The sequence below is a fragment of the Microchirus variegatus genome, assembly GCF_963457635.1.
Source record: "Microchirus variegatus genome assembly, chromosome: 13".
In the NCBI taxonomy this organism is placed as follows: Eukaryota; Metazoa; Chordata; class Actinopteri; order Pleuronectiformes; family Soleidae; genus Microchirus; species Microchirus variegatus.
In genome coordinates this window covers 16,418,966-16,446,113 of record NC_139814.1, presented here as the reverse complement: position 1 = coordinate 16,446,113, position 27,148 = coordinate 16,418,966, and the positions used below count along the sequence as shown (strand labels likewise).

Sequence of the window (27,148 nt, the reverse complement as noted above, 5' to 3'; positions counted from 1 at the left end):
TAGTCTGCTGCGGGACCAGGGACAGACAGCTGAGGGGGGTCTGAATGTCCAACCGGGACGGTCCGTGGACCTGCGAGAACACCCACGCACGACTCACAGGTAAGTCACGGCTCGCGGCCACAGCTGTAACGCGGGGCGACGTTGATTTGATTCTCCCACGAAGCGTTTTTAACGCGCGAGACAAAGAGACTTAGTTGTGTTGGAGGTGCAGTAGAGTTTGACAGAGGAGGAGGAGGAGGCGGCTCTGCCCCCCTACAGAGCCCGCTCCACTCTGCCTTCATTTATCCACGCACAAACCAGCTCGCTTTGAGCGAACATCGTGGATCCTGGCGTGTCCCTCCCCCCCACCACCACCCCGTGTCCTCCACAAATCACGAGGAAGCATTCGGCGCGTGGGTTTTTTTTTTACTCGCACGCCACAATAGATTGGATGGGCAAACGGGGGGGGAGTGGGAAAAAATGGCCGCACGTGTGGCGAAATCGGTGTGAAGGTACAGTTGTCTGGTCAGTGTGAACGGCGCGAGCGTTTGGCACGGGTCTGACGCACGGTTAGAGCGCGCGGATGTGGACGTGGTGTGGATCCGAGTCCTGGATCCACAGTCCTGTGGTAGTGGTGACAGGATTGGGGGGGTAGACTGGGACGTCCAGCAGCAAAGGATGGTGGGAAAGGAATGACACGCATTTAAAGCTGTTAGTTTGACATTGTTTTGTCTGTGTGTGCTGCTGTCTGGACCAGGCTCTTGTATCTCAATGGGACATTCCATGCTAAATAAAGGATAAAGAAAATAAAGAACTACAGGGTTATTACAACTCATGTGCCAGACACCTCACACCCCCTCATTTTGTTGTTTTAAAACTTTAAAAAAATCAAATATAAACAATGCTTTACTGAGTGGATGCTGAGTGACCCGTGGCTTGCCTTGCACACACTGGCAGATATTGATTTAAATGTGTTGTCCTCCACTGAGTCTATGAGCGCACCATCTAATAACAATGCACTAACACGGACGTCGGGTCCACTTTGTGCGAGCACTTAGTGGAAACTCAAAACCAAAACCATCGCTATAACAGACTACATACAGACTCCTTGCCTCAGCCTGGGTCACTCACTTGGCTCTTGGTTTCTAAGCTGGTTTAGCCTCCTGCACGTGACGGGGGAAGCCCATGCACTCACAGTTCATCATACGCAACATCCTCAGGGATCCTTCCTGGGGAGGCGGGAGACTCAGCCAGGGCTCCTGTTGCACCTTGAGTTTATGCGTCTGTCCATCTTCCTCTCAATTTTATAACAAGCCTTAATCCGATTTGTCGGAATCGAATGAGAGGAACAAAAGGAGGAAGGGAAGGAGACGCAGAGTAAATGTACAGTTCCAGGGCAGGGGCAGCACCGGTTACATGTCCCGAGTCCCGGATCCAGGATGACCTTTATTGTTCTGCTTGGTGATATGGCACCGAGTTAGACTTCTTAACCCTCTCCTGCATGATTCTACTTCCTTCCAAACATGTGCTCCTGATATTGGAACACATGAGAGTGAGTCACTCACAGAGACTGAATACAACACTGTGAAGCTTCCACTTTTCCATTATTAATACACAGCTATAAGAGAGGGATGATACAGAGAAGAAGAAGAAGAGAGAGAATCACACACACACACACACTGGGTTTCATGACTTCAGAGGACATTGCATTGACTTGCATTAATTTCCTGGAGACTTACTCTAACCTTAACGTCTTAACGTAAAATGTAGTCATTTACATTATGGGGAGTGGATTTTTGGCCCCATAATGTGACTATGTAAACAGATTTAGGTCCCCATAACATAAGGAATACTAACACACACCAGTTCACACAGCTGTTCCCAGCCTCACTCTAACCTTCACCTAACCAAGCTCCAAACAAGTTCCTCAGCAATGAGATTCTGCCTCATTAGGACCAGGTTTTGCTCTCCATGAGGACTACTGGTCCCGACAAGGTTAGTGTTTACACCAGAAGATAACACATAAACACAAGTACGCACACACACACACACACACACACACTATGACTCAAACCTCCCCATGAACAACACATTATCTACACACCTACTATTAACCCTCCTCTTTCCAACAAACATGGCTGCACCTCCCTACTGTTAACACACTAACTGGCCCCATAACAGTCATCATAAGTTAATTACGTCTCTGTCAACAAAATACACAACTAAATTACACAGAGGAACAGTGTTTTTGTGTGTGTGTGTGTGTGTGTAACGTAATGGCTGCCAGACAAGTGAAGGCAAACACAATTGGCCAATTTCCTGCAGTCTCTATAGTGCTGATTCAGCAGATTTCATCTATACGGCTTTAAAGGGGGCATTGCGCTGCAGAGAAATAAAATAATCCTTGTGTTGCTCATGAAATATGCTTTTTTTTGTAAAAAATTGAGGGAGGGAAAACTCGTAAGATCACACAAGGTCATCGTGTTCGCACACACAGGATTAACCGGAGCAGCTACAGCCACAGTCTGGCATCACGCTGTTGCTCTGCTTCTAAGAAAAGAGATATATTATAACTCCAATCCTCAGCGAGCCTCATTTCTTTGCCTGCTCCCTTTCTCCACACCCATCACTCACTTCCTCTAACTTTCTCGTCGCCTTTTCTTTCACGCTGATGAGAGAGCGGCTGAGGGGTTAGATTATGTCATAAGGTGCTCATCATTAACATCACCGCACGGGCATCACCAAAGGGTTTTCAGCTCTCACTGGGGCTGAAATATCACGCCGCCACGGAGGGAATGAGGTCACGTTTGGTGAAGTGCACTGATGTAACAAAAACGGCGTCTGCGGTAAATGGCGGTAATTAAGATAGCAGGTGGAGAATAGTGGCGCGCATGAATCAGCAGAAGGCGACATGAAGCCACATTTTCATCATTCGCGGTATACAGACTGAGCTGATTTCATCAGTTGTCTCTTGGCAGGTGCAGCGTTTAGCGGCCGCGACAGTAACAGACTGGTTAGAAACGCAGTTCTTGATGAATATGGTGCATATAGAGTTCATGATAATAAGACATTTACACACAATACTATACAATTTCTACATTTCCCTGAAGGTAAATGCATTAAAGTGCAGTGGCACAGGATTGTTGCACAGATTTATGGAGACAGATGGGAATTGTAGTGATAAAAGCGGGCGTTTTCAGAGAGCAGAACCATTATATTGACATTAGAATGTCAATGAAGATTGCATTGTATCATGATATCTGGGTGCCAATTCATTTTGTATGTCACTCTGATACTTAAATGGTCAACTGCCGTTTTTGCTCATTCTACTCATAAACCTAGTAGAAATATCATGATTTTAAGTAGGGCTGAACAATTAAATTGTGCAAAATTTCATTTTAGATTCGTTATTGTCTTGATCTATACACATCTTATTCTACAGACCGAAGAGAACATCTTTGTTTCTTACCGATCTGCGCAAATATCAGACGGTAATCCTTTTAAATATGTTTGTCGAATGAAAATGACTAAAAATCACCCTTCCCTCAGATCGCAATTCCTGTCAATATAATCGCAATTAGATATTTATTCAAAATCGTTCGTCCTTAATAAAAAGGATTCTTAAAATCGTCTAAAAGAGTCACCATATATTGATTATTTCCCTCCCCTAATTGATATGTATTGAACTGTTGTTAGGCCACACAGTTGGTGTAGTGGTTAGCACTATTGTCTTTGCTGAAGACGCGGGTTTGCGACCGTTCGTCTCATGTGGTTTCTCCTCCCACAGTCCAAAAAACATGCAGATTTGAGAATTAGGCAAGTTGGACACTGAATTGACCATGGATGGTTGTTTGTCTCTGTGTCTCTGTGATGGACTGGTAAACCTGTCCAACGTGTACCCCGCCTTTCATCCTATGTCAGCTGGGATTGGCACCAGAGCCCCCTCTGGTAGTAGAAGAAAAATCATATTGTGATATGTCATGTTATTGAATGATTGCCCAGCCTTTAGATGCTTATATTGATCTGCTGAGATGATCATCTTTGGGGGTCGCAGTGTAATCCTCTTACTGAAAGCACATGGAGTTGACCTACATAGGCGTTTTTTCTGGAGGCTGACGGGCGGATGAAAGGGGGATGGTTTTATGATTAGTCATTACACATACATCTATTGTATGTTACGTGTGCGCACTCGTCTCCACGCTCGGGGGACGTTTACTAATTGCTCCACACTCCCCCTGGAGTCAGCTGCTGATGTGACGCGAAGGCCCGAACTCCTTTTGTGATTCTCAAGTCAATGAGAAGGAACTGAGAGCGACGGCTGCTCTCACGAGGCAAAGAGCAATAACGTGTTTTAGTGCGGGGAGGGAAGAGTAGAAGGACATGATTTGAATGGTTCCTCCTAGATGAATGCTGTGTGTTTCATGACCCCGAGGGATGTAACGCTTCACTCCGTCGAAGACTATAAACTAACAAATGTGCTCAGTGAGGCACCGACTCGCAGTTAGCGTGCGTATGCTCATGCACAGACGTGCTTACAAAAGTGAGACATGCACCCATCCCATAATCCTGCTCGAGCTGTCCGCTATCAGAGTGCTTTGCAACTTTTTATCGGTGCGTGTATTGGTTCAGAGCGTTCGGTGGCAGCTGGGATTCCAGATGAAATGACGATTTCCTGAGATGTTAACTCCAGCCCAGGAGGAGGAAACAGGAGTGGACAGTGATGAAGGACATCAGGAATGTCCAGTGTGTGCTCAGTGTGAGACACATCCACCTATATTACCCTGGCTTCCTTGAGACATCCTGGCTTTTGAATGAAAATAAACGTAAACTCCTTCATCTAGGAATAGATTCACAAAAACGCTTTCCTGCACATTCTGAAGCTAAAATGTTTTTATTTCACTAGAGGAAACTATAGATACCCGAGAGTTTCTGGACAGCTGACCTCTCCCTAGTGCTGAAGGACTCGTGCTTTTTCCTCACAGACATTGCAATTGCTGTTCTATTTGCAATATCATTTGTTTTGAATCAGTTTTTAAGTTTTGACTTCATGTATGATTAAAATGTGACGGAGCGTTACCACACGACACCCTCGGCGTGTTAATTCCTCGTTATTCAGTTGTGTGATGAGATCTTTTTAAGATGTGAACTGTGATCAACACGTGTGGGGAGGGCGCATTATTTTTAATCTGCGAAGAAAACAGAGGATTTGCAAACCTGTCTGACTTGTTAATTGCGTTGTTTGAAAATGGGATTTTTAGCTGTTATGTGCCTTTTGTCAATCCCACATTCTAGATCTTACCCCCTAAAAATCTCCCTTTTGTTTTAACCCTTTCTATATATTCCCCTAAAATCAAGCATTTTTTGGCTCCTCCCCTCTGCTTTTGGACCATTTAATTGGCTCAGTTCCTGCTCCATGGTGCGGATGACTTGGTAAGGAATTGCCCTGGTGGCTTTGGCTCCATTAACATTCTTCCAGAGGATATCCTTCACGTCTAACGAGGCTGCCGAGCCTGACTGTAATCTGCGTTGCATATTGAATCGACCCATCACTGGTTCTCTTCCTCTCCCTTCTGTTCATACATTAAAGGACCAATTAGCTGTGGCATCATGGGCGCATCAACAACCCAGTGTGGCAAAACTGGGCTGTTTGCCAAACCTAATCTGGTAATGCTCAGATCGTACACGTCCGTATGACCTCGGGCGTTAAGGTTAGAGTGAAAGTGGTCAGTGTGGTTTCCTCCTGACATGAAGGCGAAGACATATTCTCACATTAAGCAGATGGTTTTGCACTCTTGACTGAGCAGGTGGAGCTTGTGCCACTGATTGGACCATCGTTGCTTTTCTTTCTTCTCCAGCTCGGGGCAAGAAAAACTAAACGAAGCGTAGGAGTGATAATCTTTTGCTGCACGCTGCTGTGTAAGAGTGGCAGCGCCTTATTTGTAGCCACATCGTTCTGTTATTTATTTATTTATTTGGTTATTTCTGGCTTGAGTTTTTCTTTCTCACGACGCATATTCAGAGCAGCATGTATGGGTTAAGTGCTGCCAGACCTCATACTGTAGTTCCCAAACAGGGGCAGGAGATTTTGCAGGGAGTTTTTTTTGTTGTTAATCAGTGTCAAATTATCAATATCACAACATATTTTGACAGACAAACAAGTGCAGGAATGACTATTGTGCTGCCTTTGTTTTAGCATTTACTATAATGACCCAAATCAAGTGCTGTCAATGAAAATCAGCTATCGCCGAATGTTTTCATGCGCAGTTTAATCAAGCTAAGGCCATAGTCCAACTAAGACAGGCAATCGGACAACAATATAAGCAGAGGAGGTACCCGATTTATTGGCCGTGTACGTCTGACTCTGCCTCCGTAGGTGGCGCTGCATCCCTCTATAAGCTAGTGAATCAGTTTCCTGTTGACTTTTACGTCACAGAAAAACAAACAGTGGACTTTGAGATGGTTCGTGCTGTGGTTCTGGATGTTAAGCTAAGGCCATAGTCCGACTAAGACAGGCAATTGGACAACTTTCAGATTCCGAGTATATATGCAGAGGAGATAACTGATATATTGGCTGTGTATGTCTGACTCTGCCTCCGTAGGTGGCTCTGTATCCCTCTATCGTCACAGAAAAACAAACAATGGACTTTGAGATGGATCGTGCTGTGGTTCTGGATGTTAAGCTAAGCTAAGGCCATAGTCCGACTAAGACAGGCAATCGGAAAACTTGCATATCCCGAGTATATATGAAGAGGAGATAACCGATTTATTGGCCATATACATCTGACTCTGCCTCCGTAGGTGGCGCTGCATCCCTCTATAAGCTAGTGAATCAGTTTCCTGATGACTTTTACATCACAGAAAAACAAACAGTGGACTTTGAGATAGATCGTGCTGTGGTTCTGTATGTTTCGTACCTGCATCTATGTGTTAGTCGTGATACAAATCAGATCAGTTGCTGCGTTGTCTTGGAAAGTTTCCGGGTCAAAAAGTTCAGTGCATACGCAGCAGGACGCCAAGTCCAACTCCAGTCCGAGGTTTTGCAGGAAGTCTGGAAGACAGTAATGGCCGAAAGATGACATTACTTCGCTCTATAGGTATAGAGTGTTATAGTGAGAAGGGTTTATACTACCATTAAAGTAAAAACTGTTTGAGAAAAAGCTTTTTTTATGATCTTACACTGTCATGTTTCCACAACAGCCCGAATGGACAAACCAGAGTGTGCTTCTTGCATTTTGAAGTAAAAGCTTACTATGCAAATGAAAAAGAACGACTTACTTCATTCTTTCCGGTATTCAAAGGCCACGGTAGTTCCCTGACGTGCTTGGAGATGTGAGCACATCAGTTCTTGCACACTGGTCCTTTTACGCTGACAATTAGCCATCAAAAACTGGTAAAACCTAACAAGAAAAGCAGATTGGTACAAGAATGAAAATGAGATCTCTTTCTGTGAACGAGCGTGCACCGCTTCCTTGATACTCTCCGAGCACAGCATTTACTATGTCTATGGCACGGGGCCAGCTGATGATGCATCCTTTAATGGCTGAGGAGAATGAATCACCCTGATGACTGTATTCATCACTGAACCAACAGCAGCCTCAGTCCTCTAAAACTCCTCGACTCCCCTGCAAGACTCCGGGGTGGCACAGACAGATGAAGCAGATAAACCTCAGGGGGAGAAACCAAAAAAATAATAAAAATAAAGCAAATGTGTGAGGAATGGTTAGAACTAGTGTGCAGGAATGTAGAACTGAATGTTCATGCCTCATGTGTGTGAGCCTTGCAATGTTTCACACATCTTTTCTCCCTCTCTTCCTCTTTTCACAGTTGACTGATGAGTAGCCAGTAGGGCTGGTGTTGGACCACACCAACCGGCGCAGGTAAACACAAGTCTCCTTCTTCTTGCCTTTTCCTCTGTGCAAACACACCGGAGACGTGTAGGAAAATGTTTCCTACATGCTGACATGTTTCTGTCCGTTCAGGGCCCGTGTTTTGTTTTTTTGCTGCTCGTGAGAAATCACATCTTTTAAGAAAACACAGGAGAGAAGCGAAGGGTTTCCAGCTGTTCTTCTGAATTAAAGGTGAATAAAACATTCTCTGTGCTCGAAGGCCGGCGCTCGCATTAATCTCACCCAGTGAAACAGAAGTTTCAAGGTTTCTATATAAGAAAGAATCTAGCGTGACTGTGACTGGCAGTAGACACTATATTACTTTTTTTGTCAGTGCAGGGAAAGACTTGTCAGATTATTTGTCAGACTTGGTTGAATCTCCACATGCTGATATAGGGTATATATTTAAGTCTGATCACAGGCAGGGCATTACGTCTTCTGCCTTTTAATACATGCAATTTGCATACTGAAATTGGCTTGTTGCTGATGAATAACCCAATTATTTCAGTTGAACTACATTCGCAAATGTACTGATTATTGACCAAATTGGACCGACTTCCCATGATGCTTTGTTGTGCTGTTTTCTTCTCGCACAGCTGCACTTGCTCAGTCAAAATCCTGTGTGATATCGGCTCTTATTTTCTTATTTAAACCTTATAGTAGCGTTGGTACTGATGCTCCAAAAGAAAACACTTTTGGTCTAAAAGGTTTGCTTGTGATCATCATCTAACCAGCGATGTTAGACGTGCAGAAATGTTTGAGCAGATATGATGAGAGAGGGAGAGAGATTGTATAATCCCATGCCATCACAGTCAGATTAAAACCCCTCACGTCCCATCGTGGGGGAGGGGTGAACTGGTCATGTCGAGGATGGAGGTGGGGGGGTGGGGGGAGTGGTGTAGTGGATTAAAAAGCCGACAGATCTAGTCCTCTCACAGCCTGGGTGCTTTGGGGCGGAGCTTGTGGATGGGAGGAGACATTTTTAGATTGTTTTCAGCACTGGGAATTGTATTTCAAGTGTGACAATGTTAGTCTCTTTTCACTAGTCACTGTTTACCCTTTTGTTAAGACTTTTGGCCCGAACTGCCATTGTACAACTGTTCATTTTCCCCCTAGAGGATCAATCCTGGTACAACCCACAGTCCAAAAACATGCAGATTTGGAGATTAGGCAAAACGTGTGTGAGAGTTTGTCCCTGTGATGGACTGCCGATCTGTCCAGTGTGCACCCCGCCTTTTGCCCTATGTCAGCTGGGATTGGCTCCAGTGAACTACGACCCTCTTATGGAGGATAATAAAGCGGTAGAAGGTGGATGGATGGCTTTACTTTTACTGTTATACGCTGGGCAGAATTCACATTTATCAAGTATCTCTGTCACTGCCACACAGTTTGATTGAGTCTTTTGTTGACATCCGCCAAGGAGGTATATGTCTGTCTGTCTGTTAACTCAAAACGTCACAGACGGATTTGGATTAAATTTTCAGGAAATGTCCGCAATGGGACCAGGAACAAGTGACTAAATAAAGTGATCTGTGGGGGGTGGGGGGCTGAGCTGCCATGGCGGAGGTCTGCGCTCTCCGAGTGCTTTTCTAGTTTTGTACATGTTATACCTGGTGATCCTGCAAAAACATTTCATATTATTCTCGCACCATCAATATGGAAAGAATGTCATTTTCAGTTTAGGTTCTCGAGTCAATATTTGAATAAAGACTATTTGCAGCAGCATCAGGTGTGCTGGACAAAATTAATTTAGATGACAGACTAGATAAATGTTTAACTGCCCTGATGTAAAATCGCCAACCTTATTCTATGTATAGAGGGCAGCTGTCATATTAAATGAGGCATTCGGGAGCTTTTATTAAAAAAAAAAAAAAAAAAAAAAAGATAACTTCCCTGCAGTACTGCACCAACTAGTTTGCACCAAAAGTGTCAGGTTCTGGAGAGTGCCTAATCCTGTCAGCACCTTAACTCCTCTGAATCAACAAGAAACAGGATGAGAAGATCCCATCAGGCTGACTCATGGTGTTTTTGAGGAGAATATGTATGAGCACGATCGGCTCACGTTGAGTTTGTGCACGCCAGCAAACAGTGGGACGTCCAAACCCTGAACTGTGTGAATGGGGGGGAGCAGGGGATGGACGAGAACGTGGGGGTCAATAACACTTGCATAAGATCATTTACATAATGGCACTTGGTCATTTGGTGTGTATGGTGTGTGAGGACCTCAAGGAGGGGGCTACTGAGGCAACAGCAGGGGGGAGAACTGCGGGATTATGTGTGTACGTTATCAAAGGGGGAGGGAGAGTGAGTGAGGGAGGGAGGGAAGGTATTAGAGCCAGTGAGGAGGGGACTGACGAGCACCGAACACATGTCTGCATCTGTGTTTGCAGTTCAGCTCTGTGCCTCTTTTCTCTGAGCTCGTCATCACATCAGCCCCTTCATCTCTCCACACTTCAACAACTTAATCTCATTGTTTTGATGTTTTCTTTGTGTCTCATTGTTTGCTCACAAACTCTCTCCTCTCCTCTCTATTTTCTCTGTGTCATTGTGTGTGTGTGTTTTTTCTTTTTTTGAGGGATTTTTTTTTTAGAGAGGAGGCCATAAGAAGATTGAAGGACAGAAGACTATAGTTGCAGAGCTGCTGGTGTTTGACTAGTGGTTAGTCTTAGCATACTTGTGGCAGAAAGCAGAGGGAAAAAGGAGGGCTTGGTGATGGTCACAGCTATGGAGGACGCCTGTCCCAATGGGGTACGGGAGGAGAAGGAGGAGGTGACAGCGCCGAGAGAGCCTGGCGTGGAGCGGCCCCCGGCTGAGCAGTCCACCCAGGGAGCAGATGCTTCTGGAGGTGAGGAAAGAAGGAGCAGGCAAAGTTATTTTCATATTCAGAGAGCGATGCTGTAGTGCCCGTGCTCTGAAATGCTCAAGGTTCATGGAGGTTTTTGTTCTTTCTTTTTTTTTTTTTAAATGCACAAAGACAAGGTCGCTTCTCTAGAGTTACGCAATGGCCAGATTTTTCATGTAAACCACTTCATCAGTGCCGTCTATCACGATCCATGTGTTAAACTGAATTTATTTTGAACATGACTGCATAGTTAAACTGTCTGTAGACTTGGATTTTTCATGTTTTTTTGCATTTTTAATATTACCACTCGCGGCAAAATCTTTCATCCCCATCAGACTTTTAGTTTAAACTGACACGTGTAGTATTTCTGAGTGTCTGATCTGTTTCTATGCTCTTTCATTCATCTTCTAACCGCTTTATCCTCCGCATGAGGGTCACGGGGGCCGCTGGTGCAAATCCCAGCTGACACAGGGCGTCATAGAGAGAAACAACCATTCACTTTCACACTCACACCTACAGTCAATTTACAGTGTCCTATTTGCCTAATCCCCAAATCTGCATGTTTTTGTACTGTGAGAGGAAACCGGAGAACCCCGGAAAAAACCCATGCACACACGGAGAAAACAAGTGTTGATTCATGATTTTAGCCGTCTTACGTGTTCATTTTTAAACAAACTATTAGATATGTTTATTCTTTATATTTAAACTGTGTTTTCATTACCTTTTTTTCGAAAACTAGCCTTCGTAAAAAAAACGTGGGGAATCACATTGTGCGATGCGATACATGGTCCACGATGCCAATAATGTACAGCGATTCTGCGATAATCAAGACAATCATATAGCGATACATCACGATATCTGTCTAACTGAAGAAAACAAACGTCCGTGGAAAAGTTAAAAGCGCACAACTTCTCTATTTATTCACAACATAGCAAACAAAGTGCATAAGGTCTATATATTGAACGTGGATCCACCATTATCTCGCAGTAAACTCCCTCTTCCAGGTAAGTTCTGCATTTGAGCAGCGCCACCGTGAGGAGACGTGAGGTCGTGACGCCTGGCGAGTGAAACTGGCAGGGACTGTTTACTTTAGAGCGCCCGTATGAATTAAAATATCGATATTTGTCCTGGTGTATCAATTACAGTATTGCACGAGGAAGAACAAAATCAATATTTTGGCCCACTCCTACTCAGTGAATGGTAATTTCCTTTTCTAAATGTGAAAAAACTTGCAGTCTCTGACATGAGAATCCCACTCTTGTTTTGAGCTTTTGCAGTGAGAGTATTTTCCCTGTAGTACTTAAAAACACACACACACACACTGCAACATGCTACACTATGTTTGTGATGAGTGATGTACTTTAGTGTCAGTCAAGATGTTCCTGTGTGATCTCACTCTGAGGAGCTGAAAAATAAGAATGCAAGACAGAGTTAGGAATTCTTACTGAGCCTCTGCATTGGCATTCACACCGCACAGTGCTGCTAGGTGTGCGCACACGCACACACACGCACACACGCACACACACACACACACACACACACACAGGCAGTGGAGACACAAAATCCAGTAAGCAGGAGGATGATTCATCATGAAGATGAATGAACCAGCCGGAGAACAAAAAAAAAAACCAAGATAACATCTAATGCAGAATGCTCAGTTCTGTAATCTCTTAGCTTTTACAACTTCTTCAGGTCAGGCTTAGGCGGTTGTAACACTTCGCCATATTTCAGAGGATTATAGAGACTGGAGGTAGGAGGCTTGTGGGGATGAGTCATGTACACACAAGTACACGTGGCAGGGTAGTGGCGGACGGGTGAGCAAACATTCCAGTGGCATTCCAGAGGACACAGTGACACGCTGAGGTGAAGTTTGTCAGCAGAGAGCAAGATCATTAGATATGCGACATCGTTTACAACTTTTTAATGTAAACAAATGTCTGTGACTGTCAAACAGTGATCACATGAGTTTGCACAATCCTGATTAAGCCTCTACATGACAGCTGTGTTTACATCTCGTGTCAGCTGGGGACACAGGAAGTGGTATGATTTATGTAGACCGATGGAGGCTATATCAACATTGCGCGAGTAAAGTAAGACAACAGCAAACTTGTTTTGGACCGCAGCCCAATTTTACAATTTTGATTTGTTAGCATATCTGATCAGAATCTGATCTTCCTGACCCAACTGTCCACTTACGTGTTGAAAGCAATCAGATCCGATCTGCGTGTGTCCATATTGACATTGTCTAGTCTGCTTTTACACATGGATTTCTATAGTAACAGGCCACGCCCTGGAAAACAAAATAAACAAAATGGACGACAGAAATCTGTGCCTGTTTCTGTCCAAAATGTGCAGTCTTGTATAAAATACTTCAAAGAAAAAATACTTGAGTAAAATATTTTACCAAATGACTTTGGTAGACATTGAAGTCACTTTTTATAATATTACTTTAGTAAAAGTCTTAAAGTATATGACACTTACTGTACTTAAGTTTTAGAAGTAAAAGTGAAAGTATTAAAAATTGAGGAGTTAGGATTGAGCCATGGTAGCTCAGTTGTAGGGGGTGAGTTGTCTTTCAACTGGACGGTTGTGGTTTCAAGTCAAGACTAGAAAAGCAGCTCTTATTCTTCTGATTTTATTTGGTAGTAACGAGTAACAAAGAGGTGAAATGCAGTTTAGTAAAAGTAAAAGTTGCTAGAAGTATAAATAAAGTACAACACAGATGTGGAGCTGAAATGGATCTATAATAATTCATTCATTCAAAACCACCTTCGTATGTGGCTTGAGCTTTCGTTTTTTTTTTTAGCCGTTAAGACTTCCAAAAAAATCAAGCTCGATACAATCTGGATGTGCTTAAAAAAAAAATTGGGGCTGCAGTTTAAACAAGGCCGCCGATGCACCCATGAAAACTTTCTGAAGTGAATTCTCCTGCTTAAAAAGTATAAAACTGCTGCTTCATACTCACACATGCTCCCTCAGTCAGGTCTGATAGTATTGCTCAACAGACCCTTTTTCAAACGGAGGGAATCCTCTAGTCCCATTGTTCCTGTTCACAAAAGGTCAAACAGAGGCAGAAAACAAACATTAAGTATCATAAAGAGGTCACATTTGAATGAATGCTGCTGCTCTTTTAATGCTGAAGGCCTTCACGGTCACCGCTCTCCTCTCAAAGATTGTGTGTAGTCGTTCCAGAAACGGAATATCCTGAGTCATACATTCAGTATTCCGCTTCTTGAATATACTGGTCCAAGTGTCTGCAGTGCAGTTTGTAAAACTCATCCTCCCTCCCGTCCCCACCCGTCTTCCTCCCGTTTTTGTCTTTTTTTTTAGAAAGAGGATCATAAATATTTAAGGTATGCTGTTTATAGAGTCTGTCTGTACACTGTGCTGATCAGGCTGCAGTGAAAGCTCAATTGTATTTTTTACTACTCTACTTTCTCATTGTACAGCTGTCTTCTGTCTGCATGGAGGATGAATGGATGATCAATGAATCCGTCAACCTCAATTTGTTTGTGCTGCAGACCAGAAAAAGTAGAACTGAAGACTTTAGCTTAGTTAGATGACATTTTTCTTATATAACACTATTTGCATTTCCTAGACAGTCGACAAGAGCATGAGTCAGGGTCACAGTGGAAATCATGGGAGTGAGAGCTGCGTACAAGTGCTGACTGGACATAAATTAAACACCCACATAAGTGTATAATGACAGAGAGACAGAGAGAGAGAGCGACACACACATATATAAAAAGACACACATTCCCAGGGCTTAAAGTGTCTTAAACAGGCTTACATGGGCTTTGAGACCCTGGCATTAAGGCGTTACCTGGTTGAAACCTTCAGTCTTCACCTCTCTCTCTCTCTCTGTCTGTGAGTACAAACCTCTGCAGAGCTCTAATCTTAGATAATGCAGAGTCGGTGATGTAACATGTTCATTTCACGTATTATGTACCTTATTTGAGATGTGGTTGATAAACGGTTTATATACTGAGCTCATAAGAGCCGCTGAACGTGAGTGGGGATTGGCGAGGAGATTTGTGATCAAATAAATATCAAGTTTAAGTCTGACCTTTGGGTTTAATGTTTTCATTACACCTCATGCATATCAATGTTTCTTTCACTCGCTGACTTTTGTGATGAAATGACAACTTTCTCAAAACAGGACACAGAGAATGGGCGGTGAAAGAAAACCTAGAATTTGCAGTTTTGTAATTAGGCTTAAAATGAACTTAAGATTAACAAATATGTTATTAACCTGGTGGGGGAAATCATATTTGACAGATTATGTGGATCAGTGGCCTTCATGAGGAAAAGAGACCTGCAAGAGGACTTTTAAAATAATGTTGTTATTCATTCATCAGTGCTCGGCGTGTAGCTCTGATTTCATCCACTTCCTTTTTGCTTGCTGCGCCCAGAAGCGTTTTCATACGAGATGTCGCCCACACAGAATCGCATCTGAAAGGCGCGGCGGCTCCGCATGCATTATTAATCTGTTTATGAATCCCTTGTCGATAAATAACAATCACCTGACACAAGATATGGAATTGACTGGGCGACATTGATCCCACATTTACCTGATGTTGTTGATGAAAGTTGTTCTCACTAGTTGCATTTGTGCTCGACATATTTCTTCTTTTCTGAAATATTAAAAATGTCCTCCCACTTCTTTTATATACCATGGTTTAATAAACCTGCAGTGGAGAAGAACATTATAGATAGTGGACACAATATTATTACATATTATATATGATAGAACTTTTGGTCTGTGGGAGGAAGCCAGTTGTGTTAATAATGAAGTTTTATACCTGATCCTGTGTCAGATTTGCTCAAACTCATTGACTTCTCTCTCTATCTGCTGCAGCATCTCAGCGTCACTGTTTTGTGTTTATGCTCTGTATGACTTTCAGGCTTGGCTAACTCCTCTTATCTCCTTTCTTTTTTCCATCTGTGTCTGTCTCTCTTATCTGTTGACCCGTCCGTGCAGCGATGCAGCAGGTGCTGGACAATGTGGGCGAGACGCCCAACGCCTCCACGGGGGCCAAAGACATCGACCTGCTCTTCCTGCGTGGCATCATGGAAAGTCCCATTGTACGAACCCTGCCAAAGGTAGCACACACACATATAGATATAGATATATACTACCGTTCAAAAGTTTGGGGTCACTTAGAAATGTCCTTATTTTTTGAAGGAAAAGCACTTTTTTTTCAATGAGGATAACATTAAATGAATCAGAAATACGCTCTACACATTGTTATGTGGTAAACGACTATTCTAGCTGCAAACGTCTGTTTTTTTAATGGAATACCTACATAGGTGTAAAGAGGCCCATTTCCAGCAACCATCTCTCCAGTGTTAAAATGAGTCTCTAAAGTAACGCTAAAATTTAAAAACAGAGGCACAAATAAGCAGTACACAGGTGCACTGGTTATTTAACGGCGCTAAAGGAGCTAATGCAGCTAACGGAACTAACTGGTAAACAGTGCCTGGACTCTGGTGTCACGGCACGTAAACATGTCAGGCGTGTCTTTTTCCGGTCAGTCGTCATGGAAATGCGCTGCGCGTTTACCTAGTGCCCAGCACTATGGAAGACACAAAAAAATTGTATAGGTGACCCCAAACCTTTGAACGGTAGCCTATATATATGTACGCAGCAAGCAGCAGTGAGCGAACAAGCTTGCCAGCACCAAAGCTCTCCACCCCCAGCACCCTGCAGTGCTTGGCTTGCTGTGACACAGGTGCCGACATACAGTAAGCAGTACACTTACTACACAAATGCAAACATACTGTGAGTAACAACACTGTAGTACCCTAGTGTGTCTTGTTTTTTCTGTCGGCGCATGTATTCCCTCTGCGCACAACCTCTCCCTCTCACACAACACACCTGAAATCCACTGTGCGGTGAGTTCAGGCTGTTGTCATTTTTTCCAGCATCAGTCATTTTTTCCAGCATCAGCTGCTCCCTGCGGAGATGGAACATGTATCAGGGATGACAGATGACTGAATGTAAACAGATAGACTTTTAACAGACGGAGACCTGCTCATACAGCAGAAATAAATCAGGATTTTTATTACGTGCACAAGGTAAAACATGCAGTGAAATGAGGGTGTTGAATATATATGTGTAGAATGCAAAATAGAAGGCTGTCGGTCATAGCTTTAGCTCACAACACCACTCCTTACATCCATAAGTTTAAACACACGACTCTCGACCCTGAGCTCCTGTGTCTCCCCCGACAGGCTCAGGAGCAGCAGGAGGAGGTGAAGCTGGAGGCGGTGCAGGACAACAACGTGGAGCTGGTGACGGAGATCCTGGGCGACATCAGCAATCTCAAGGTCAAAGATGACAGCGCCACGGAGCTGTCCAAGATCCTGCAGGAGCCACACTTCCAGGTGAGAAAAACCATATATATATATATATATAAAAAAGCTGGTACATTAAATCTTTGTCCTGGTGATAAGGTAGATAAAACATGGCTGCTAGTGGATTAAATATTAACTGAAATGGGGAAGTGGTGCACACTGCAGTGACACCATTTAAAGACAATTTATTGCAAATTATTATGTTAAATATCACTAAACATCCTTATAAATAACTATTCACTTAATCTACTTATGATTATCAGCCTGTAGCATTTTCCTATGAGCAAAATGAGCCACTGCTGCTCATGTTAGTACAAGAGGGGACTTGGTAGTTAATGTTTAGCTCGTGACACAGGTGTCATGTTTTTTTTACTGTAGATACAGAGCTGATGTTTTAGATCCCATCAGCAGGACACTAACCTCTCTATGCACGAGCAAGGCTTTTCCCAGGCTGCACCAATAGGAGTTAGCGACGCCTCTGAGCCAATCGGAGCTGCTTGTGCTGTAAGCTGGAGGATAAGACCCTGGTGACCTACTGAGAGAGAGAGAGAGAGAGAGAGAGAGAGAGAGAGAGAGAGAGAGAGAGAGAGAGAGAGAGAGAGAGAGAGAGAGAGAGAGAGAGAGAGAGAGAGAGAGAGAGAGAGAGAGAGAGAGAGAGAGAGAGAGAGAGAGAGAGAGAAGAAAAACATGACATGACAAGAGATTTTCAGTATATTATATCACATACAAAATGTTTATTTTCTCTGACTAGTGGTCAGTAAGATACAGTATTTTAAATGTAGAGAGGCAGGTTTGGGTGAAGGCCACTTCAAGGACACGTGTCAACCAGGAAATAATGTAATAAATGTATTTTGTTGCCAATCCATCCAGACATTAGATGATTAATTAAAGGTGCATTATGTAATTAATCTAAAGCAACTGGCCATAAAATCCTCCTAATATGTCACAGAGACTCAGGAATAATGTTCATATAACAAACTGAAGTCACCAATAACAACAGTACAGCCAAAAATATTCGCACTAAAAAAAATATTTTGCAGACTGCAAATCCTGTTTATGTTTTGAAATCATGTTTGGCATGTCTACCAATCATTGCAGTCAGTCGAGTCTCAGCTGCCGAGCAACCACGGGTTGCCAGTTACGTCTGAGCTACAATGGCGGATAAAACGAAACCTAAAAGACTTCGGTATTTTGAATTTGAGTGTAGTAACCGTTTTTGGCCACATTCTTACATATCGTCAGCCTAATAGCACAATTGCCTTTTTTTGCTAATTGTGATATCTGCCTAACTCTACCAACGTGCTTGCTAAAAAAATATTTTTTTCTTGTTTTCTGAAAACATTCAAATATGACTTAGGCAACTATACTATTAGGCTAACGATATGGCGCCTTTAATTAAATTAGTACACTTTTGTTTTAACATTAGAGCAAATTGTTTGAAATTTAGAGTCAATTTTAAACAAGCTACTTTTTTAAAAACTTTTACTTGAGACCAGTACTTTTACTTGTACTTGAGTAAAATTGTATCAAAAAAGTGGTACTTTTACTTGAGTAGAATATTTGAATACACTTTCCACCTCTGTTTAATTTAAAGTTATGTGATGGAATATGGAGGAAGTTCCATCCATCCTTCTTCTACCACCTTATCCTCCACATGAGGGTCGCTGGTGTCAATCCCAGCTGACATAGGGCGATAGGCGGGGTCACACCCTGGACAGTTCGCCAGTCCATCACAGGGCCACATAGAGACAAACAACCATCCACTCACACTCTAACACCTATGGTCAATGTAGCGTGTCCAATTTACCTAATCCCCCAAATCTGCACGATTTTAGAACCCAGGGAAAACCATAGAGGAAGGTGATAATTCAAAATATTTTTGTGTTTTCACATTATTTATTTATGGGGAAAAATAACAAGGAAGACACTTCATTCAACCATCTGTCTGCAGATGGTCTGATAGCTTGTTATCGGGCATCTTGATGACGAGCTGACCGTTTGTTGGAGCAGGGAATCATCTAAAACATGCAGTGACAGCAGTTGTACCTCACACAGTCAGGATTTATATATGCGTGTTTTTACGTCCACTGTGACCTCAGGTGACAATGACACAGGATCCATTTATAAACTGTACACATCAGTCGTACATAGTTCACACTCGTCATCATTGTCAGACTGTAGAAACCTGAAGCTGCTGCCGCTCATATAGATGCTGTGCGTATGCGATCAAAAAAAACAAAATCAATGTTTCAGTGCATGTGAAACAAACACACTGTGGACTTGTCTTTTGAAATGGAAAGTTACAGAACGGAAGAAAAGAACTCTTCTATTTATGAGCGGTGTGTGCTGAAAGGAGCTCACAGAATACTGACTGACCCATGAGCTTTTCCGTACCCTCTGGCAGTCGATACAGAGCACACAATTTATATGTTTTACTATTATTTTCTTGTCATTTCTTTTGTTAAAAAATATCTTATTTAAAATTGTAGGCTACTTAAAATCTTCCTCTGTCAGCATCCTGAATAAAACACAGACATAGTTTGGGTGCGAGTTGTGTCTTAAGCCCATCACTACATATATCAATAGAACATTTATGCACTGGAGCATGTGATTAATATTCAGTGTTTTGCATCAGATTAGTAAAGAGTTTAAAAAAGCTATAATTATCTGGTTTCTTCAATGTCAGCTTTAATTATCCAAACATTTTAGTTTTAAACTCGCATCATCTCTCTCCCTCTCTCAGTCTCTTTTGGAGGCACATGACACAGTGGCCTCAAAATGCTACGACGTCCCGCCCCCGGCTGAGATGACCAATGACGCGGCAGTGAACAGCGCTCTGATGCAGGCGGATGCTGTGCGCATGATTGGCATCAGAAAGAAGGCAGGAGAGCCACTGGTGAGCAGAGAGATGAAATTATCTGCATGTGTGTGTGTGTGCAGTTGGAAGGGAGTGGTTGAGTACATGAATTACCAAGTGAGTCAATAAGTGATACAGTGGATGGAGGGGGAAGGAAACATGGCATGTAGTGTCTTGTAACTCCTCCTCCTCTTAGGGCGTGACCTTTCGCGTGGAGAAAGACGACCTGGTCATTGCCAGGATCCTGCACGGCGGCATGATTGACAGGCAGGGCCTGCTCCACGTGGGCGACATCATAAAGGAAGTCAACGGCAAGGACGTCGGCAACAACCCCACCGAGCTGCAGGAGATGCTCAAAGACTGCAGTGGAGGCATCACGCTGAAGATTCTGCCGAGCTACAGAGATGCTCCGGCACCTCCTCAGGTAAACAAGGACGTGATCACGAAGCACACACAAACACACTTATGTAATGACTAGCTGATTTTGAGGCACCGTCACAGAGCTGGTGATCTGTCCGAGAGCCTTCCCACAAACCCCTGTGCAGGAATGTGAACCTTTGGAGCCCTATTAATAACACTCCACATGCTATCTAGGTCACACTAGCCATTTCTGGCTCTTGGACACACACACACAGATTTGTACAGCTGTTCTTCTTAGGACTTCAAATCATTTGGATAGCCAAACCAATGTGTTATCCTATCCTTAACCTTAACCATAACCAGTTGGTGACTAACCCTAACCACAAACCAGTTCTTCAGAAATGAGGTTCTGCCTCATTACGACCAGTTTTTGGTTTTACATGAGGAACTACTGACTAGGTCAGTGTTTATGCCAAGATGTAACACCATACACACACATGTTTGCTCTCAATGCAAACTGAGGACACTCATAGATGTAATGCATTCCCTAACCCCTTACCCTAACCTTAAAACCAGGTCGTAACCCCCAATAAGCCCTTCAAATTTTGTAAATGTCCTCACTCCGTATGGGTTATAAGATTATCGGTCCTCACAAAGCCACAAATACAAGAACACACACAGGTTTGTGCAGCTGTTATTCCGAGGACACTGCACTGATTTCAATTTATTTGGATGGCCAAACCAAAGTGTTATCTTTAATCTTGAACACAACTAGTTAAAGCCTAACCCTAAGCTTAACCTAACCACAACTCCTAGTTCCTCAGAAATGAGGTTCTGCCTCATTAGGACCAGTTTTTGGTCTCCATGAGGACTGCTGGTCCTCACAAGGTCAGTGTTTATGCCAGAACAGGTCCTAAGAGTGCACACACGCTGGCTTCCTGTAAACACACATCCCCTCATATGGAAATTACAGTTATTTGTGATTTTCTCGTACGTGTGAGTGCCACAACATTTCTGACCAGCTCTGGCTCCCGAGACTGTCGGTCAACAAACAGGAATAAACTCCGAAATGTTTGTTTGGTTCTCGCTGAATGAGCGGGCAGTTCCAATGCTGCTGCTGCAGAATCACATCCTGCTCTGTGTGGCTCAGTTGTGCGCTGCACAGTATACTTAACTGGCTTGTTTTATTGCTTCCTCTGGTTGCTTGTTTAATCAAATGCATCAGCCAGAGCACTTACACTTCCTGGCAAAAGTCCCCCCTCTGTGTTGGTGCAGTGTGAGCAGCTGCGCCCGGGTACAGTGTGGGACGCGAGGACGTAATGAGTGTGACTGTGTCGGTGTGTGAGACGGCCTGCTGAGCTGCAGCCACATTGTTTTTCTTGTATGTGTGTCGTGTGTGAGAGTGTGTTTGTCCACAAACCACTTTAACCACATTTTTGATTATTATCATTATTGCCAGATTTACCAGTGACCACGCCCCGGACTCACCACTGTGTTCTTCACAGGTGTATGTGAGGCCGTACTTTGACTACAACCCAGACAGTGACAACCTGATCCCATGCAGGGAGGCAGGGATGGGCTTCAAGAAGGGCGATATCCTTCAGATCGTCAACAGGGAGGATCTCAACTGGTGGCAGGTGGAATTTCATCCACTCATCTCCACTCCTTTATGTGTATTTTCTTTTAAAGACTAAACTCCAAACTGATCTGTAACCTATTTTAGGCTTGCCATGTGGTGGGCGGGGCCACAGGACTGATACCCAGTCAGTTCTTGGAGGAGAAGAGGAAAGCGTTTGTCCCTCGAGACTTTGAAGGGTCAGGTAAGAGGCTGCAAACATGGATTTTACGCACGCACACACACACACACAGGTTCTGCCTCATTAGAACCAGGTTTTGGTCTCCATGAGGACTACTGGTCCTGCCAAGGTAAGGGTTTGTGCCAGAAAAGGTCATAAACAGTGACCTGACACACACACACACACCATAATTTGTGCTGTGGTCAGAGTCTGAACTCTAAGAACACCAAGAATCCTCCAGTTTTTCTGCAGTTTTCATGATAAACATTGCTGATGTTGAAAAGATAGATTGGCTTAAGGTTTGTGCGCTGCCAGACCTCTTTCACTTCTCTATTGCTTTTACCACTGAGCAGTGATTGATGGTGAAAATGCCTGGGAAGTGGATAAATGGTCCACAACTGCCCTCCTTTGGTCAAATGTGTAATTGCACAAAAACACAGCCATATTAAAATAGAATAATGGGTAAGACTTTCGTGTATGGTAATAGGGGGAGTCATTTTATGATAATACCATCTTGTTGCTATAGTAGCGAAGTAATAGCTCAGTAATAATGATGGATGATGAATTTCTAATAATTTATGATGTGGAAATGTTGATTCACAAACATTTACATGTGAAGGTCTGACTTTGTAACTAGCCTATAGTCATAGTTTAATCTAATTTAATCTCTGGATTACCACAATAATACCACTGTATTAGCCTATAGAAATACTGCCATTCTTATTACAATAATAGTGTCAAATTTCATGTTTTAAGATAATTGTCCTTTACAAGCTCATGGAGGTTATGTTGCACTTATTTTTCAATGTGAAAATAAATAAATGCTGAGTCATGTTTTGTAGGCATCCTTTGCGGCACGATAGCTGGTAAAAAGAAGAAGAAGATGATGTATCTGACGGCAAAGAATGCAGGTCAGAAAACCCAACAACGCGTCGTCGACTCTTTAGCTCACGTCTTTTCGCCACGCGGCCGTCTTTTTTCTGTGTATGGCTCATTGTTGCGCATTGTCTGTGTTTAAACAGAGTTTGACAGACACGAGCTGCAGATCTATGAGGAAGTGGCAAAAGTGCCAGCGTTCCAGAGGAAGACGCTGGTTCTGATCGGCGCTCAGGGCGTGGGCCGACGCAGCCTCAAGAACCGACTCATGGTGCTTCAGCCCACACGTTTCGGCACAACTATACCATGTAAGTTCCTGTTAGGTTTGAGTCTGTATTCATACATTATGTCATGTTAAATATTCAGTTTAACAATCAAATATTTCCTTCCATCAGACACTTCACGACGAGCCCGCGACGAAGAACTGGACGGTAACTCTTACCACTTCACTAGCCGGACAGAGATGGAGGTGGACGTGAAGGCCGGGCGCTTCCTGGAGCACGGCGAGTACGACGGCAACCTGTACGGCACCAAGATCGACTCCATCCATGAAGTGGTGGCCACTGGACGCACGTGCATCCTGGACGTCAACCCACAGGTAAGAGACGCTGTTAGAGGACAGAAAATGTTCGGTTAGGGCTAGTTTTAGCGAAGTACTAGTTGATTTTGACTGTGTCTGTGTCTCCAGGCTCTGAAGGTACTGAAAACAGCCGAGTTCATGCCTTACGTGATTTTTGTAGCAGCGCCAGATTTCGACACGCTCAAGGCCATGCACAAAGCGGTGGTGGACGCAGGCATCACAACAAAGCAGCTTACAGTAAGTTCACAATCATTTCTTCACTTCATAAACTGTACATAACACACACTAAAGCCCTGTTCACAGGGGATTAGTTTTGAAAAGTAATTATAACAATAGCTTATCAGTGACTTTAGTCCTGTGTGAATGTGTTATGTCCCAAATCATTACTGGACAATTTCAGTAAAGATTACATCAACTTTGAGCTTGGGTAAAAAAAAGAAAAGGTCCAGGTAATGCTAATTCGGCACAGATAGACCAGAAGGTTTTAAGACTCACAATCTATTTTGAATGCTTAAGGATTGCTGTTTTCTCACAAAGGAATTGTGATCAGACATTTAATGATAACATTTATAACATTTACAGTTTGATGGGATGATAGGACTGAAATATTCTTCTTCTCCTTGTGTTTTATGGCAGCTGGCATCCGTAATGTTATGCAACACTGCCTCCTTCTGGATTTAATCTATCATCATTTGTGTGTTAAATGTTGCAGTGCTTAACTTTTTTAATGCACTGCAGCTGGTGATTTTTGTTGTTGATGATGTTTTTATTCTGCCGTTGTTTGGCTTTCTTGTAGAGAAACAGTATAACTTTATTCTCACGTCAGCATGACATTTTATGTAAAAAAAAATCCTGATTCTTTCATAAGAGACCTTGACTTGGTGCCTACTTTCTTACATTCTAATACCAGCATGATTGAATAAATGAATGCAGAATACACAGGAAGTTGAAGTTTAACTAAAAAAACATTTTGTGTAGTATGTGCTCCTATTTTTCCTTGCAATTTTCCTCGCTGTAGTATTTTATTTTGATGATTGTATGGCACTTGGAGATTTTTATCTGTGAAAAGAACTATGTAAATAAACTTTACTTACTTCTTACATTTTAGAAACACTAGTGCAGTGCCCATAGGAAGTATGTTTTCCTATAGTGGGAGCTGAAGAAGATTTTTCACTTATGGTAATGCATGATACGTAGGAATGTAAAGGCTAACATAATACAAACACTGTATTACAGCTAGCTACGCTAATGCTAATCGAAAATTGAAAAAAAATGTGTTGTACCTAATGAGGTTGCATAGTGTTGTATTATGTTAGCCCGACGCTAATGCTAATCGTAGCTTCGCTAGCTTACCTTTGGAAACAGGTTTACCAAGTTAGCCGCAAAGTAGTAGCATGCTAGTGGAAACTACAAATATGTGCTCTGCTTTTAAGCCGTCTGAATTCGTACATGAGAGTTGACTAACTTCACGACAACACTGCTACTTAAACGCTGAGTCGTTCCCTTCTGCAACCGGGCTGCGCGCAAACAACCGAGGGCCCTATAGGCTTGGGCACCGCGTTGCATTCTGGGACGTGGCGGCCATGTTGATGGCTTCGCGAATGTAAACAAACAAGTGAACGATGAGAAGAAGCAGAATTGGGAGAAAGAAAAGAAAGAAAAGAAAAAAAGATGTTTAAATCCCGAAAAGGATGTGGAATTTACCGGGATACGTTAAATAGGGAAGCCAGCGACCGGTATGTGGACAAAATCGGCAATCCCTGATTTGCCGCCACTACACACAAGATGCCTCCACACCGCAGCCCTCAAGAGTTATGTCTGTCAAATCTCCTAACACTGTAACAGTCTCACAAGTACTACATATATATATATATATATATATATATACATAATATATATATATTCTATATTCTATAGATACCCATTTATTTATAGTATTGAAATAATTTATAAGATTGTGGGTATAGATGTGTGGCGAGAGAGCGACATGTAGAGAGAGAAGCAGTGCAGCGCAGACTGCGGCAGAAACAGCTGTGTTCATTTGTTTTCGTTATTGCAGACAATAAACAGACTATTTATGTATGAATGGACACCTACTTCGCAAGGACAGTCTCTTCACTCCCACCTCCCCGCTCCAGACAGCTCATCTGTAAATCAGCGAAAGTGCAACATAAATCAATGAAAATTAAGGATGCACACCATCGGGCCATGCTCAACCCATATCCAAAGTCTTAGGGCGATCTGACTAATGGTCAGCGAGATATGCCTGTCACAGACACATAGACAGACAGACAGACACACAACTTGCTTTATAGATAGATATGGTAATCCCAAAAGTGCATCAATTTCACAAACGTGTGCAAAATGTAGTCCTCTTTTCCAAGACTTTCACACAAAATTCCAGACTTTGAGACTTGTGCAAGAGCTGCACAAACACCCTGAATGCACACTATAAGTTTCCACAACTCACCTGTCCTTTATGCGTTTGCAGGATGTGGATCTGCGGAAGACGGTGGACGAGAGCGCTCGCATCCAGCGGGCGTACAGCCACTACTTTGACCTGACCATCGTCAACGACAACCTGGACAAGGCCTTTGAGATGCTGCAGGCTGCTGTGGTCAAACTGTGCAGTGAATCCCAGTGGGTCCCCGTCAACTGGGTGTACTGAGGAGCGACTGTGAGCCTCTCAAGCATGTCTGTGTGTTCCTGATCACAAAGGCCAAAGAAGAGGAGACGAGTGGAGAAGATAATTCTGCAAAAAAAAAAAAAAAAAAAATCTCCTTCTAATTGCTCTTTCTCTTCTTAGGCCGACACGGCTTGCAACTTTTTTTCTACTCAAAACTCAAAAAGGGAAAGAGTGATTATTTATTTTATAACTTTTTATGAAAGATCTTTCTATTCAATGTGGAATTCCAGTGAGAATGGAAAAAAAAAATCTGGCCACGGGTACGTGAGCCATATTTTTGCATTAATTTATTGTTGTAGTTGTTTCTGTCTTATTTTGTAGTGCGTGTTCGTGTCAGTCTTCCTTTTTTTCCGGTGCTCACAGACCCCGGGATTTACGATCGCCGCCCCTGAGCTCCACTGTGAAGACGATGAAAGCCAATGATTCTTTTTCAGCAGTCTGTGTCCAAGAAAACCTGTCCGTGTCAAACCTCTTTGTTTGAGCAGCCTGTGTAGCTCTGATTTATTTCCACCTCCCAAACATTTAACTCCTCAACACCCTATTGTGTACTTCTTCAAAGATGAAACGTGTGTGGGGAAACAGTAGTTTGTTGCAGTAGTGTGGTGGTTTATAGTGTCGTGTTGTGTCACACATCCTGATTTGTTATTTTTACTTTTATTACCCCGATGTGAGGCTGTGCTCTGGAGTGTGATCATCATCAACGTTTGTTCATCCACTGTTATTGTTAATACAATTACATTTAATGGATGGATTTGGGATAAGATTCTACACCGACTCTAAATGTTTGAGCAGGACTGAAAACGCATCTTGTCTCGTCTTTGTGATGTAACATTTGAACGTCCCTGACGTCATGCAAACAGCCCCACTTCCAACTCCATGTTCCATAGATTTGCTTCTATCAACAAGGTAATAATGATGAATAAAGTTTA

The 27,148-nt window shown here is 43.0% G+C and overlaps 1 protein-coding gene across 5 annotated transcripts; it reads left to right on the top strand.

Moving 5' to 3' along the window:
• Positions 1-5: 5 nt before the first annotated feature.
• pals2b (protein associated with LIN7 2, MAGUK p55 family member b) lies at positions 6-27,148 on the top strand. 5 transcript variants are annotated; one of them, XM_083899300.1, is made up of 15 exons: positions 6-99; positions 7,804-7,856; positions 7,959-8,057; positions 10,456-10,710; positions 15,689-15,792; positions 16,942-17,094; positions 19,808-19,960; positions 20,118-20,345; positions 21,787-21,918; positions 22,005-22,101; positions 22,920-22,988; positions 23,100-23,261; positions 23,349-23,551; positions 23,642-23,770; positions 26,025-27,148. In XM_083899300.1, the coding sequence occupies exons 4-15, from the start codon at positions 10,578-10,580 to the stop codon at positions 26,199-26,201; spliced, it is 1,740 nt and encodes a 579-aa protein (XP_083755426.1). In that variant the 5' UTR covers positions 6-99; positions 7,804-7,856; positions 7,959-8,057; positions 10,456-10,577; the 3' UTR covers positions 26,202-27,148. The 5 variants fall into 5 exon arrangements, with proteins under 5 accessions (XP_083755426.1, XP_083755424.1, XP_083755425.1 ...); XM_083899298.1 differs by having other exon boundaries at positions 15,689-15,810; XM_083899299.1 differs by lacking the exon at positions 7,959-8,057 and having other exon boundaries at positions 15,689-15,810.